The sequence below is a fragment of the Gymnoscopelus braueri genome (assembly GCF_963280865.1).
Source record: "Gymnoscopelus braueri genome assembly, chromosome: 23".
Taxonomy (NCBI): domain Eukaryota; kingdom Metazoa; phylum Chordata; class Actinopteri; order Myctophiformes; family Myctophidae; genus Gymnoscopelus; species Gymnoscopelus braueri.
In genome coordinates this window covers 9,476,019-9,492,829 of record NC_137625.1, presented here as the reverse complement: position 1 = coordinate 9,492,829, position 16,811 = coordinate 9,476,019, and the positions used below count along the sequence as shown (strand labels likewise).

At 37.3% G+C, this 16,811-nt stretch overlaps 2 protein-coding genes across 3 annotated transcripts; both read right to left on the bottom strand.

The window, feature by feature from the left end:
* Positions 1–544: 544 nt before the first annotated feature.
* LOC308079394 (galectin-5-like) lies at positions 545–2,123 on the bottom strand. The gene is made up of 4 exons (XM_080420860.1): positions 2,030–2,123; positions 1,650–1,738; positions 961–1,117; positions 545–849 (listed from the first exon to the last, which is right to left on the bottom strand). Exons 1-4 carry the CDS (start codon positions 2,048–2,050, stop codon positions 685–687), a joined length of 432 nt encoding a protein of 143 aa, XP_080276986.1. The 5' UTR covers positions 2,051–2,123; the 3' UTR covers positions 545–684.
* A 6,189-nt stretch (positions 2,124–8,312) lies between these two features.
* On the bottom strand, positions 8,313–9,974 carry LOC308079871 (galectin-5-like). 2 transcript variants are annotated; one of them, XM_080421491.1, is made up of 4 exons: positions 9,904–9,974; positions 9,421–9,509; positions 8,742–8,898; positions 8,313–8,630 (listed from the first exon to the last, which is right to left on the bottom strand). In XM_080421491.1, the coding sequence occupies exons 1-4, from the start codon at positions 9,922–9,924 to the stop codon at positions 8,448–8,450; spliced, it is 450 nt and encodes a 149-aa protein (XP_080277617.1). In that variant the 5' UTR covers positions 9,925–9,974; the 3' UTR covers positions 8,313–8,447. The 2 variants fall into 2 exon arrangements, 1 of the variants encoding a protein (XP_080277617.1); XR_013932643.1 differs by lacking the exon at positions 8,742–8,898.
* Between the last annotated feature and the right edge of the window lie 6,837 nt (positions 9,975–16,811).

Here is a 16,811-nt window from a genome sequence, read left to right as displayed (position 1 = left end):
ATAATTGTAATGAGGACGAATCTGTTGAACACCTGCTTTTAGATTGTCAGAGGTCACAATATGTTTGGGGGAAAATGGCACAAATTGGTTCAATATAAATGTCACTTATAATGCTGTAATGTATGGAGTATTCGATGAAAGAATGTCTGCCATGGACCAAGATTTCCTTTGGTATGTGGTGTGCACTGTGGTCAACCAACTATGGAAAACGCGATGTGCCATGGTGATACACCAGGAGTCCATCTCTGGAGAGGTGGTCTTTAAACAGATCAAAACTGAGCTAAAAAGGCAAAGAACAATTGACTCCAGAGGAAAAAAACTGAAGCCATGGCACTTATTGACAATGTAAAAAAAAAAAAAAAAAAACTATATTTTTGTATTGAAATATTTATTAACGTGTATTGAAATGTCTACCATGTATTGAAATGTCTATTAACATGTTATGTAACCATGCATTATTTGTAAAACCTGAATAATTTAAAGTAATAATAAAAGTATATTAAAAAGAAAAGCCTTTCTAAGATTGATTATTGATGCAATAGACTTTATTCTTGAGAATCAATTAATATTTTATGCTAAAATTGACAATTGACCATTCATAAAATCATGAAATGATAACAAAACATTAGCATCATACAAAGTTGTAGAATAAAGCTTATAATGATACTCCTGTAGATGATGTCATCATGGTTGGTCGTTCGCGTCTGTATCCACATAGATAAGTTTCAGGTCTCCCCGCACCTCCACTGTGTCGATGCGATCCATTTTATCGTAGCGGTAGATGTAGTTAAAGACTTCGACATCGTTGGACATGACACTGAAGTTGTCCGGTTCAGCCTTGATTTTCACCTATAAAACACACATGATGGTATTAGTGTTCACAACGTCACAGGGACAAAAATAGCCGGTGTACAAGCTCAAGCGCAAATTAAATGTATTGGGTATTAAGCTATAGTGTACCATAAATGCCTTGTTTTTTTTGAAGGGCATGGGTCCTTGTCTCTCCTCTTTACCCCATTTCCCATCCATCTGAGTGTTGCGCACCACTAGGTCCTCGGTGAACCTCGTGCTGATATGGAACGCGACGCCCCCGTTGAAATTAAGCCATATTTCAAATCTAAAAGATGGAAAAGAGGTTAACAGACTTTCTCCTGATGTGATTTTTTTCTTAATACCATAAACATCTCTCGTCTCTCGCAGATAAGAAGTGTTCACACGATCACAAGGTGGTATAGTTAACATAGCACAAGGGTGTTGTGATGTGTAGTATAGTGTGACTATCCATCTATATCTATTTGTTTGTCTGTCCGTCTGTCTATCCATCTAAATAATAAATACAAACATTGCATAATATGAAGCAAGAGTATTTCCTGTTTGTGAGGCAAAAGTTGACAAAAACGTTGGATATTCTAATATAGGAAAAGGTACAATACTGCTAGAGCCTCTAATTGTCAGCTATGTATTACCTTACCAACCAACCAACCAACCAACCAACCAACCAGACAGACAGACAGACAGACAGACAGACAGACAGACAGACAGACAGACAGACAGACAGACAGACAGACAGACAGACAGACAGACAGACAGACAGACAGACAGACAGACAGACAGACAGACAGAGAGCTATGTATATGTCATCTATGCACCTTTCAGCATCGGAGTTCGGCTTGCCTTGGATTAAGATGGAGCTGCCAATGGGAAAACCCCTTGGCAGGTTGGCTTTGAATGGAACGCCCTAGTGAACACATGAGGAATGACACATTTATCATCATCAACAGCATCGTCATCGTCATCGTCATCAACAGCATCATCATCATCATCATAATCAGTTGAGTTGTCCTATCACATTAGGTAATATAGCACCAATGTCTTAGGGAAGTGAATTGTGTCACATAATTATTGCCCAATAAAATAAATCTTACCAATAATATATATATATATATATATATATATATATATATATATATATATATATATATATATATATATATATAAACCGATAACGATGTGGAAAAAGCGTACTTACCGGATTAATGTAGTCTGCCATTGTTGTGGTTTAGAGTTGAGCTCTTTGTGTCGAGGTCTAGTAATGTTGAGAGATGTGTACAGGCTGTTGTTCCCTGTCATATTTATATGGTAGGAGAGAGAGGGGTGTAAACCCTAACGCCCTTTTAACCTGATACCCAGGAACTGGGCATTGGGCAATACATGGTCCTGGAATGGTGCCATGCAGGGGTGCCATGCAACCTAAGATTCTGAGCGGCACAGGGTGGCGGGCTGGGGTTAATGGGAGGGGGGGTAATGATGCATTTTTCTGCTGACTTAATGCTGATATCTGCATTTGACACATCCAGTGTATTCAAAGAGTTTGGAGGGATTTTTTTTTAAACTTCTAAATCAATTTGTGTAGCTCAGTAATCTTCCACTTCCATTCAAAAACTGTAGATTTAATTAGATCATTTCACGTAATTTTTTTGTACCGTTATGGCTATTGAAAATTACAATTACTTAGGCTATTCACCAGCTTTTGCTTTTGCTTGAAATAGAGCTAAATCTTGTCTGCTTCACACCCAAACCTTTAAGGGGCATAAATTCAATACAAACATATCTCATAACAAAGGAAATGAACTGTTTTACTTACTATAACCTCTGTCATTAGATTAAGGTGAAGGTATTGCATGTGGTCCCTGACCATGCATTTAGTAATGTAGGAAAGTGAAGATTTGTATTTTATTTTATTTTATCGTCCGCTAGTTGAGAAACAGTATGATGACGCATCAATGTTATCAGTTACTGGGAAGTCTGATGTCAAGAACTTCCACAGAAATTGGAGTTAGAATCTCAAGGGAAACTGTACCGAATTGTCTGGTCGAGTCACCATTATTAGGAAATGTGCCCATAATCAATCGCATGTCTCTGCTTGCTCATACAGTTGCAATGAATCAGTTAACATGAGTTTAATAAGGAAGGTTAAGAGAACAGAATAAGGGCAACCATGGGAAAGGAATAGATCAGTGGTTCTCAATCTTTTTTTAGCTCTGGACCACTAGCATATCTCAGTAAATAACTAGAAAAAGTGCTCCTCGGAGCACAGGTCTCCGCCAGGTCAGGTAGGTTATTGTGGCCTCCTGGTGGCGCTATAATAGGCCAATGTGAAAAGGGTGGCATTTCTTCCTCGGCCTAGTGGGAATGTGCGTGCATTCATGATTTGAGGCATTTTGTTGCAAAAATGTGTTTTGCTAAAGTAGACCTGCTGGTGGCACTATAACAGGGCAATGTGAAAAGGGTGGCATTTCTTCTGCGGCCTAGTGGGAATGTGCGTGCAAATTTTGCCTCATAAAGCAATCACAGTCATGCAGAAGGCAGAATGGAGATGTGTGTTCAGGGCATGATGCAATCAAGACACTACTGTATGTGAGTGTTTTGTAACCACAAAAAAAAGCTTTCTAAAAAATAGCTGTTAAGCTCTGTTCCGCTGCTGTTTCCACCAAAAGTTTGCCAATGACATACCCAGAATAGGGATGCTAGGGTTAGTTAGGGCAAGAATAATTCACGCCAATTAAAAAATAAATAAAATAAAAATAATATGAATGTACCGGTATTCTTTTTTTCAGTGGAAAACATAGATTTGTTTCTAGTCTGCAGTTTTAGTTTTGTCACAAATATATACGTTTTTCAATCCATCTGAATATTTGCTGCACTATTGATACTGTACCAACCATGTATCTTCTTGTTTCTGCATAGTGGACACGCGCACGTGCACACACACACACACACACACACACACACACACACACACACACACACACACACACACACACACGCACACACGCGCACACACACACACACACACACACACACACACACACACACACACACACACACACACACACACACACACACACACACACACACAATTCAATTCAATTTCAATTCAATGGGCTTTATTGGCATGAGAAAACATACGTTTACATTGCCAAAGCAGAAAGCACAATACAACAATACAGCAATACAATCAAAACAAAAAATAAAGTACACACACACACAGCCAGAGAACCACTTTTACTGCTATTTAGCAACATTTACAGTATATCTAGTGTGAAATATGATCTACTGGGCCACAAATTTCAACATAAAGTTGATGATGAAATTGACCACTTCTGTAACTGCTCACTTTTGCAATAAGTTTCCTCCCATAACGTAAAAAAAAGGCAAAAAGTGTCAAAATATGAGATAGTTTCATAAGCCATGTGCAGTACAATACTGGTTTGTAAAAAAGACTGTAGGGGTCTTGTCCTATAGATTATCATGCTGGGGCCCTTTAGTTTGTATTTATTTTACTATATTTATTTGATTGACAGATGAGCTTTCACTACTTAATTACCGCTGTAATTAATATTCCCAGGCTGACTTTTGTTTCCAGTCCACCATGACATGAAGTTGGTGATAAAATGTAACACTTCTGTAACTTGGTCATACTTCATACTTTTGTCTTCAGTTTTCTCCCATAAAGTGAAAAAATATGTTTCATAAGCCTGTGCAGTACCATACTGTATGGTTTGCAAAACAGACCTAAAATGTACAATTTACAACTTAGGCATTTAGCAGATGCTCTAAAATAAATCCAGAGTGATTTACAATAAACAAGGTAAACACGTACATCAAATGCATAGAGACAGTGTAGTGCCTCAGTAATAGGATCATAGGTCAACAAAGAACCTAGCATCAGTCTAAACAGTGCAATATCAAAAAAAAAAAAAAGGATCTGTACATTGAAACTATACAAACTATAGGAAATTATATTTTAACCTTTGCATAAGACTGCATGGTCGTCAAGGCTAGGTCAAGTGCTACAGGCTAAAGTGGAGTGTTTTCAGATTATGGCAGAAAATTGGGAGTGAGTCTGCAGTTCTAACTGCAAAGTGGAGTTTGTTCCACAGTTTGGAAGTCTGGGACGTATGGAGCGTTGTCCCGGATGTTTTAGGCAAGGTTCTGACAGTTTCTCTGTGTCCCCTACACACAGACATGCACACACATTTGCACCAAATGATGGTGCTTTGTTTACAGTTTACATGTGTGCCAAATGTCATGCCTGTATCCACCGCGTAATGATTTTTCACATAATTCCCCCTACTATCAGTTATCTTTATTTTTTTGCATTTGGAATCACACGCCGGTTTGTTTACACAAGCCACCTGTCTCGCGCCTTGCCAATAAATGTTTTGCAGGCTCAAACGCAAATTTTAGTTGACAAAAATGTTGAAACTTTTTATTTATTCTACACATTTTTAGGCTATCCCTTGTCATAAGGCCAAGGGATAGCAAACGAAATTCAATAAAATCGGACGTGGCCTATCCTATATTAAAATTGTCAAATGCGTACGGTGAATGGTGGGTCAACATCACAAACGTAATATCCGGACTGGCGAGGCGCACCATTGGACCCCCTTTCAGAGGACCCCAACAGGTGACCTCACCAACACATTATGGAAGGGACCGCAATGGAAACAAGCTGTAAGCTTTTTTGCGTCATCCTTTTGATTATGGTGGGTCAGATGTATGTTACATGTGACATAATGTTTTATTTCATGATCAATAAAGACATCAATCAATCAAGAAGAACTACAGCTTATTTTTCATGACTTTGAAACCAATTTCTATATCCTTTTTTTTGTCTTTTTTATCACTCTAATTTGTCTCGGTGGTTTATTACTTATTATTCTGTGGTCTGACAAAAATGGAATACACAAAACTGCTTGTAGGCCTACTCATACTGGGTTAGGGTACTTCCTGTTTACGGGGTCTTTAAAGCAGTCAAGATCTAAGCCACTCTAGGAGTGAAGCAGAAACAGTTTCACATATTCCACATAACCCATTTTGTTGTTTGATGAGGGGGGGGGAGCCTTTCTTTCTACAGGCAGGGATGGGTGACTCAGAAGGTTCGAGTGATATCATTAACCTATTTAGTATACATAAAAAGAAACTCCAAAATAAGCATGTCAGTGTAATCCTAAATGATAATGGGCAAATGATAGAGGAGGAGAAGGAAAAAAGAGAAACCATTAGAGAATTGTGTGAAAAAATGTACCAGAAAATCCCTATCAATGAGTCAAAGCTGCACGCCTTTCTCAATTTCAATGCTTTGAGCGAGGTTGGCCTTAATTCTGCGGGTGGGGAAATTATTAAAAATGAGGTAAGGGAAGCAATATCACAGTTAAGTAAGGGTAAGTCACCGGGCCCAGACGGGCCCAGTCTACCTAGTGAGTTATATCTCTCTTGTACTGAATAATTATTGGATCTGCTAACTACAGCTCTTAACGATGGAATCAAGGCAGGCAAAATGAATGCATCCTTTTATCATGGAGTTATATCGCTAATATATAAAAAAGGGTCATCACATAATTTAGATAATTGGAGACATGTTACACTTATGAACGTTGATTATAAAATACTCGCAAAAATAGTGGTTAATCAGATAAATAACGATTTGGAGGGGCTTATTGAAAAGGAACGGACACGTGCCATTAAGGGAAGGCTGATGTGGGATAATTTGGGAATTTTAAGAGACATTACGTGTGATTATGCAAAGGATGAATTTTTTATTGTAAGCTTGGACCAGAAAAAAGCCTTTGATTTTATTTCTAGAGAGTATTTGTGGGAAGTTTTAAAAGTATATGGTTTTAGACAGGATTTCATTAATATAATTAAAGTGTTGTATGCCGAGTCCACAGTGCAGGTTAATGTAAACAGGGTCTTAACTGAGGCTTTCGCAATTAAGAGGGGGGTCAAACAAGGGTGTCTGTTGTCGGCAGCCCTCTATATTTTAGCTATTAACCCATTATTAAGGAGAATTAAAAACGACAAAAGGCTCACAGTAACAAAAACTAGTGGTGGTGAGCGGGTAGTCGTCCTGGCTTATGCCGATGACATCACCATCATAATAAAAAAAACAGAAAGAGTTAGATATTGTTAATGAGCACCTGTCACTTTATGAAGAGGTTTCAGGGTCAAAGCTGAACCACGACAAAACAGAAGGTGTCTGTCTGGTTCGGGAGGAGGGAAGCTCGGCCTATAGTTAGTATAAAAGACACAACCACAATGACAGTTCTGGGTATAAAATTTTGCTATAAAAGTTGTTACGAGAAAAACTGGGAAAATAAGGACAACGAAATAAAAGAAGAATTGGAGAAATGGGAAAACCAAAAATGTGGTTATCGAACAAAGATTTTTATCATAAAAACATGTATTGTGGCTTATTTTTGGCAACAATGACCAGACATTGAAAGAAATCAATAAAAAGTTTGTTAATTTTATATGGGGAACTACCAGGGAGGTTACAAAAAGAAGCTTGATGTACAAAAGCAAAAAAGATGGCGGGCTTGGGAATGTGGATTTCGGACTCAAATTAAGAATATCTTTTTGCAAAAATGTGGCTTCCAGTATGAAAAGAGGAGCCTTGTGGATAGGTGAGTTGGAGCAAAAAGAAGGGTTGTGCAAGGAGCTCTGTTCCTTATTTTAAAATTATGTATGGGGATTTAGTCAGCAAAGTTGTACATTTAAATATTGACTGGCCTGAAATGCCCAGTAAACAAATTTATGTTAAAGTGTGTGATGACCTTTATGGTGGCATTTTCCCCTATAAGGTCTCAATGACTCTCTGTGTATAAAAAATATTTGGAATAAAAGCATTACTGAAAAAAAGAGGGATGATGTGGCTGGTCTCAGTGAGGAGACTGGCAGTAAGAGCAGTAGTGAAATGGAGCTGTTTTGTGAAAACAGTTAATTGCCCTATAGATAATTGTAATGAGGACGAATCTGTTGAACACCTGCTTTTAGATTGTCAGAGGTCACAATATGTTTGGGGGAAAATGGCACAAATTGGTTTTAATATAAATGTTCCTTATAATGCTGTAATGTATGGAGTATTCGATGAAAGAATGTCTGCCATGGACCAAGATTTCCTTTGGTATGTGGTGTGCACTGTGGTCAACCAACTATGGAAAACGCGATGTGCCATGGTGATACACCAGGAGTCCATCTCTGGAGAGGTGGTCTTTAAACAGATCAAAACTGAGCTAAAAAGGCAAAGAACAATTGACTCCAGAGGAAAAAAACTGAAGCCATGGCACTTATTGACAATGTAAAAAAAAAAGAAAAACACTAAATTTTTGTATTGAAATATTTATTAACGTGTATTGAAATGTCTACCATGTATTGAAATGTCTATTAACATGTTATGTAACCATGCATTATTTGTAAAACCTGAATAATTTCAATAAAGTGTATTAAAAAGAAAAGCCTTTCTTTATTCTTGAGAATCAATTAATATTTTATGCTAAAATTGACAATTGACCATTCATAAAATCATGAAATGATAACAAAACATTAGCATCATACAAAGTTGTAGAATAAAGCTTATAATGATACTCCTGTAGATGATGTCATCATGGTAAGTGAAGTTGGTCATGTTGGTCGTTCGCGTCTGTAACCACATAGATAAGTTTCAGGTCTCCATGCACCTCCACTGTGTCGATGCGATCCATTTCACGGTAGCGGTAGATGTAGTTAAAGACTTCGACATCGTTGGACATGACACTGAAGTTGTCCGGTTCAGCCTTGATTTTCAACTATAAAACACACATGATGGTATTAGTGTTCACAACGTCACAGGGACAAAAATAGCCGATGTACAAGCTCAAGTGCAAATTAAATGTATTGGGTATTAAGCTATAGTGTACCACAAATGTCTTGTTTCTTTTGAAGGGCATGGGTCCTTGTCTCTCCTCTTTACCCCATTTCCCATCCATCTTAGTGTTGCGCACCACTAGGTCCTCGGTGAACCTCGTGCTGATATGAAACGCGACGCCCCCGTTGAAATGAAGGTCAATTAAGATACTGAAAGATGGAAAAGAGGTTAACAGACTTTCTCCTGATGTGATTTTTTTCTTAATACCATAAACATCTCTCGTCTCTCGCAGATAAGAAGTGTTCACACGATCACAAGGTGGTATAGTTAACATAGCACAAGGGTGTTGTGATGTGTAGTATAGTGTGACTATCCATCTATATCTATTTGTTTGTCTGTCCGTCTGTCTATCCATCTATATAATAAATACAAACATTGCATAATATGAAGCAAGAGTATTTCCTGTTTGTGAGGCAAAAGTTGACAAAAACGTTGGATATTCTAATATAGGAAAAGGTACAATACTGCTAGAGCCTCTAATTGTCAGCTATGTATTACCTTACCAACCAACCAACCAACCAACCAACCAACCAGACAGACAGACAGACAGACAGACAGACAGACAGACAGACAGACAGACAGACAGACAGACAGACAGACAGACAGACAGACAGACAGACAGACAGACAGATATGTATATGTATATGTATATGTATATGTCATCTATGCACCTTTCAGCATCGGAGTTCGGCTTGCCTTGGATTAAGATGGAGCTGCCAATGGGAAAACCCCTTGGCATGTTGGCTTTGAATGGCACGCCCTAGTGGACATATGAGGAATGACACATTTATCATCATCAACAGCATCGTCATCATCATCATCATCATCATCATAATCAGTTGAGTTGTCCTATCAGGTAATATAGCACCAATTTCTTAGGGAAGTGAATTGTGTCAAATAATTATTTCCTAATCAAATAAATCTTACCAATAATATATATATATTTATTGTAAAAAAGGGAATAGACCTTCAAAGAAGGGACTGCACACTCCAGGGAACAGATGGACAACTTACTACTGCATTATAGTATTTTATTAGCACGACACGTTTCGCCGTGAGCTTCGTCAGGTGCTATACTTTTGTATAGCACCTGACGATATATATATATATATATATATATAAACCGATAACCGATGTGGAAAAAGCTTACTTACCGGATTAATGTAGTCTGCCATTGTTGTGGTTTAGAGTTGAGCTCTTTGTGTCGAGGTCTAGTAATGTTGAGAGATGTGTACAGGCTGCTGTTCCCTGTCATATTTATATGGTAGGAGAGAGAGGGGTGTAAACCCTAACGCCCTTTTAACCTGATTCCAAGGAACTCTGGGCATTGGTCCTGGAATGGTGCCATGCAGGGGTGCCATGCAACCTAAAATTCTGAGCGGCACAGGGTGGCGGGCTGGGGTTAATGGGAGGGGGAGTAATGATGCATTTTTCTGCTGACTTAATGCTGATATCTGCATTTGACACATCCAGTGTATTCAAAGAGTTTGGAGGGAGTTTTTTTTACTTCTAAATCAATTTGTGTAGCTCAGTAATCTTCCACTTCCATTCAAATACTGTAGATTTAATTAGATAATTTCACGTACATTTTTTGTACCGTTATGGCTATTGAAAATTACAATTACTTAGGCTATTCACCAGCTTTTGCTTTTGCTTGAAATAGAGCTAAATCTTGTCTGCTTCACACCCAAACCTTTAAGGGGCATAAATTCAATACAAACATATCTCATAACAAAGGAAATGAACTGTTTTACTTACTATAACCTCTGTCATTAGATTAAGGTGAAGGTATTGCATGTGGTCCCTGCCCAGATAGCAAAATACATTAATTCAATGTTGGATTTTGGTCAGATTGGTTATTTTTGGTTGAGGTTGAAAAAGCTATGTTGATTCAATGTTTAATTACAGATACCATTTCAACATTTGAAAAAATGTTGTTGAATCAATTTAGTATAGATGATGGTTTTTCAATGTTGAAATGCCCAACAATGAATTGACATGGTTTCAACGTGTAGTGCTGATATTCCCCCCCCCCCCCCCCTATTATTCCGACATTCTAATTCTAACACAACCTGGATTCGAACATTGCACGTGTCAGAGAACCACTTCTGCTATTTAGCACCATTTACAGTATATCTAGTGTGAAATATGATTTACTGGTCAACAAATTTCAACATAAAGTTGATGATGAAATTGACCACTTCTGTAACTGCTCACTTCTCTCTTATTTTGTCTTTTTGTATCAGTTTCCTCCCATAACGTAAAAAAAAAGGCAAGTAGTGTCAAAATATGAGATAGTTTCATAAGCCATGTGCAGTACAATACTGGTTTGTAAAGAAGACCATAGGGGTCTTGCCCTATAGATTATCATGCTGGGGCCCTTTAGTTTGTATTTATTTTATTGTATTTATTTGATTGACAGATGAGCTTTCACTACTTATCATTATTATTATTTCTTTAATCACAAATATGAGGGCCGCTGTAATTAATATTCCCAGGCTGACTTTTGTTTCCAGTCCACCATGACATGAAGTTGGTGATAAAATGTAACACTTCTGTAACTTAGTCATACTTTTGTCTTCAGTTTTTTCCCATAAAGTGAACAAATATGTTGCCTGTGCAGTACCATACTGTATGGTTTGTAAAACAGACCTAAATTTTACAATTTACAACTTAGGCATTTAGCAGATGCTCTTAATCCAGCGTGATTTACAATAAACAAGGTAAACACGTACATCAAATGCATAGAGACAGTGTAGTGCCTCAGTAATAGGATCATAGGTCAACAAAGAACCTAGCATCAGTCTAAACAGTGCAATATCAAAAAAGAAATGATCTCTGTACATTAAAACTATACAAACTATAGGAAATTACATTATTAATGAGGCATATTTTTTTTTTAAATGTTAAAAATGAACCAATCCTGCAAACTTTGGAAGACAATCTTAGGCAATCAGGATGGCATATGGAAAATCGGAGAGATCCGTATTGATCACATGACTATAGAGATACTGTGTACCGATTTGCGTGTTGTTTGGACAAAATCTGTAGGAGTAATATCCAAAAATGTGTTTGGCAAAAGTTGGCCTCATGGTGGCGCTATGACAGGCTGATCTGAAAAATGTGGGGCAGAGGTTCTGCTGTGGCATCAAGGGAGTGTGTGTGTGCAGTTTCACAGCGACCTGGCCAACGGTGGCGGAGATTAGCTGCTCACAGACAGAAGGACGGACGGACGGACACACGGAAGGACGGACGGACGGACGGACAGGGGGCAAAACATACTCTCTCGCCATGCCTTTCAGCCTGGCGGAGACAAAAACATTGAAGACCCTTGCTCTACGGCACTGTTTCTCAATCAGTGGGTCGGTACCCAAAAGCAGGCAAAGGACCGTAATATATTGGGCACAGACTTCTTGGTCAAAATGGAATACTCCAGTAAAGTAAAAATACCTAAAAAGTGTACTTAAGTACAGTACTCGAGTACTGTATGGTACAATTAGACCATTGTCTATCCAAAACTAGATATTCAAGTTGATGTTCACAGATGGAACAAGATACAGAGAGAGAGAGGGGAAACTTTTGGAAAATGTACAGTATTTGTTTCCTTGTCACGCAACCTCACACGCTTCAAATTACATTTCATTTTATTTGATGGAGGTACAGGACAACAGTTGTAGAAAAACAGCATGTACAGTACACGTTCATAAATAAATAAGTATATACATAAAACTATTCCATGTTCCCTGGTTAGAGAGCCTGCCTGGGAAGTCAGAGGTCCCAGGTTTGAGTCCAGGCCTCAGCCATGTGTCAAAGTGGCCTTGAGCAAGACACTTGACCCCTAACTGCTCCCTGAGGCTCTGCCTAAGTAGCGCCCACTGCTCCTGTTACTTAGAATGGGTTAAATGCAGAGAACATTTAACTGTTATAATATATATATATATATATATATATATATATATATATATATATATATATATATATATATATATATATATATATATATATATATATATATATATATAGGGAGTTTGGACCATATTATTATTATTTTCTTTTGCTTTAAAATATGTTCTGCTTCAACTAACTACCTGTTTTACTCTTATGTTTGTCTTTATTCCATTTTTTGCAGTGGAAAAAGTATTCAAATGTTTTGCTTAAGTAAAAGTATCAATACTGCAATGTAGAAAAATACTCTGTTACAAGTAAAATTCTGGAATTCTAAATTGACTTGAGTAAAACTACAAAAGTATTTGTATCAAAATGTACTTAAAGTACCAAAAGTAGAAAGTACTCATTATGCAAGTATTCAAATGTATAAAAATCTTTTGAAAATAGCTGATCTACAAGATCACAATGCGTCGCGATATGACGTGTATGTGTGTGTGTGTGTGTGTGTGTGTGTGTGTGTGTGTGTGTGTGTGTGTGTGTGTGTGTGTGTGTGTGTGTGTGTGTGTGTGTGTGTGTGTGTGTGTGTGTGTGTGTGTGTGTGAATCATTTGGCCTAGACTTTCCAGCAAGACCCAATTTTGCAGCCTCACTCTTGTGTTTCGATTTCGATAGCAGGTGAGTCTGTAGATTAGAGGTGTTGCCTCCAGATGCTTGCACCTTACCCAGACACAGTTTACAGATAACCTCATTGACATTCTCAGGTTCCCTATCAGCATTGGGTTTAAAACCAAAATATCGCCAAACAGGCGCCTTTGACCTGGGTTTTGACACCAAATCCCCCGCCTCCGCCATTGTTTGTCGTCTGCAGTTTGTTTAGAGCGGCCTTCTTGCTCGAGTCACGTGATACGCTTATGTGGCTCTGTGCCCTGCATGTGACCTGCCTGCCTGCACTCTTTAACTCGTTGAGGCAGAGAGCAGGCGGAGACAATATGTACTGTCCATCTGACTAAATATTGATAACAAGCTTAGTAATTTAAAGAACGACCATGGAGGCCACACAAAAAAATTAACTTTTATTCTTTTGTAAGGAAAAAATGAAAAACGTTTTTTTCCTTCTTTTTGTTTTTACCCAAACAGTGCTATCGGTGTGCAAGTAACGTACTCGGTGGTGTGCCCGCACACCCATAACACCAGTAACACCGGGTATCGTGACATCCCTACTAGCAACCAATCAATCTGGGAACCCATCGTCAAATAAAAAGGAAAAACAGCGCCCTCTGCTGTTTTTCAGAGATTAGCAACCAATAGACCCTAGCTAGCAACTGCCTATTATACCCTAGAAACCACCTATTAGACCCTAGCAACCACTGTTTTACCCTAAAAATCTTAAACTACGTATAACGGTACTCAACACTGTCAACACTATCAAAACTTTTAACACTACTACTACTTTAACACCTTTAAAACCTTTAACACCATCTGTAAAACCTTTATCACCTTCAAAACCTTTGTTGTGTGTGTGTGTGTGTGTGTGTGTGTGTGTGCGTGTGCGTGTGCGTGTGCGTGTGCGTGTGCGTGTGTGTGTGTGTGTGTGTGTGTGTTGTGTCCTGGGCATGACGTTAAACTGCCCCGTTGTAACTACCATCGTCAATGTAGTCGGTGCAGTGGATGCATTTGCCATTTCTGTGGACTATGTAGCTTGCATACAAGAAGACACTTCTCACCGGTGGACTCTACCAACAGCTGACGCTACCTGACGGCCCCTCCCGTGAAAAGCTACCGGGAAGAGAGGCAATAGACCCGGCGGCCAGTGGTGGAAAAAGTACTCAAATTCTTTACTTAAGTAAAAGTACCAATACTGCAATATAAAAATACTCGGTAACACTTTAGAATAACTATTCGTTATAAGTAGTCAATAGATCATTCATAAACTGTTAATTAATGAGTTATTAATGACTTGTTAATAATTTATTAATAGTTAGTTAAGGATTAATAACAATGCCTTATAACTGCTTAATAGAGCATTTATAAACCATTAGTTAATGAGTTATTAATGTCTTGTTAAATGTTTGTTAACAGCTAGTTAAGGAGTTGTAACCATGCCTTATAAATAGTTAATAGATTACTAACAAACTATTAGTTAATGAGTTATCAATGACTTGTTAAATATGTTTCAATAGTAAGTTAAGGATTTATAAATATGCCTTATAGATAGCTAATAGATCACTCACAGAGTATTAGTTAACTGACTTATTAACTGTATGCTTATTATTTATAACTATGTCTTATAGATGCCTTATAACTAGTTAATAGATAATTTATAAACCATTAGTTAATGAGTTACTACTGTTTTGTTCAATATTTGTTAACAGTTAGTTAAGGGGGTATAACTATCCCTTATAGATCATTTATATATTACTCACAAACTATTAGTTAATGACTTGTTAATAGCTTGTTAAATATTTACTACCTGTATGCTAATGATTTATAACTATGCCTTATATATGTTCAAAGGATTATGAACAAGCTATTAGTAAAACACTTACTAATGGCTAGTTAAGTATTTGTTAATAGTTAATATATGTTATTGGGTAGTTATTCTAAAGTTGCAACTATTCCTCATTTACTAACATGAGTTAAGTATTTGTTAATGGTTAATTTATGTTATTGGGTAGTTATTCTAAAGTTGCAACTACTCCTCATTTACTAACATGAGTTAAGTATTTATTAATGGTTAATTTATGTTATTGGGTAGTTATTCTAAAGTTGCAACTACTCCTCATTTACTAACATGAGTTAAGTATTTGTTAATGGTTAATATATGTTATTGGGTAGTTATTCTAAAGTTGCCACTACTCCTCATTTACTAACTATTAACAAATACTTAACTTACCTTTTACAAATCAATTGCTAATGATTTGATTCCCATCTACTAATACCATAGACACGTTGTACAACAGCAAATGGGTGGTACAGAAATTTGATGTGATATTGTGGACATATTTCACATTTTGGTACCTCAACCTTGTTCAATATTTTACAAATAAATACCACAGATGAAATAATGAACAATTAATTTTTTAATGAATATGGAAAACAGTACAAAAATAACAAATGCATCCATCTAAAATAACAATAGCAAATAAAGAAATAGTCATATCAACAGTAATACAGTAATTAAAAATCAAAAGGAATACCTTCATAATCCCATCATAATCCGCCTTTACAGTCCAGATTACATATTGCTTTATCCAGTGGATATACAGCACACACATTAGCTTTAGCTTTATAGCAGGACTTCTGCAGTAAGCAGTATGGCCACAGCAACACCATGTGCTAAAATTGTAGCTATGCTAATATTGTAGCTAACAGGCTAATAAGTGTTCCCAAATTATAAATCTTACTCTTTTTCATCAAACAAACAAAAACGAATTATTTACATTAACTAATAAACACAACAGTCCATACAGTTTTCATGGTTTTGCACTACATCACCTGAAATGCATAAAATAGAATACCCAATGTATACAGCCCCTTCTCTTGTGTCTTGTTCACAATAACTGAACAACATCCTGCTCCTTTCAAAATAAAAGGCAGTTCAGCTTCAGAACTCCATTGAGACACACTGCCATCTACTGACACAAAGTGGTTTTGGTACTACACTAACACTACAGACTAGTGTAGTTGCATGAACTGAACTGTATAGGACAATAAAATAAAAATACATGGATCATACATGGAACATACATGGAACATACATGGAACATACGTGGAACATTGCCAAAAAGGTAGATAAGAAATGACAGATCTACAAGCTCACAGCAAGACGCATTGCAACTTGTTGTGAGCTTGTAGATCTGCTATTCCTGATCTGCTATTTCTGGCGAATGAAGAGAAACTGAAGAAAATAATTGCAACCTCACAAATTTCAAATTGAGGGTTATTGCTTCTAAAAAGGCCCAGTAAACACCCAGGGGTCAGTTATGAGTCCATTTCTAGTCATGGTCTGGAATTTTGAAAAGGGGCATTCTTCTTGAGTTTTTCTTCATTCAGTAGAAATATCAGATTAGAAATAGCAGATCTACAAGCTCAAGTGTGAGCTTGTAGATCTACTATTTCTAATCTGATATTTCTACTGAATGAAGAAAAACTGTTCAGTTCATGCAACTATACTA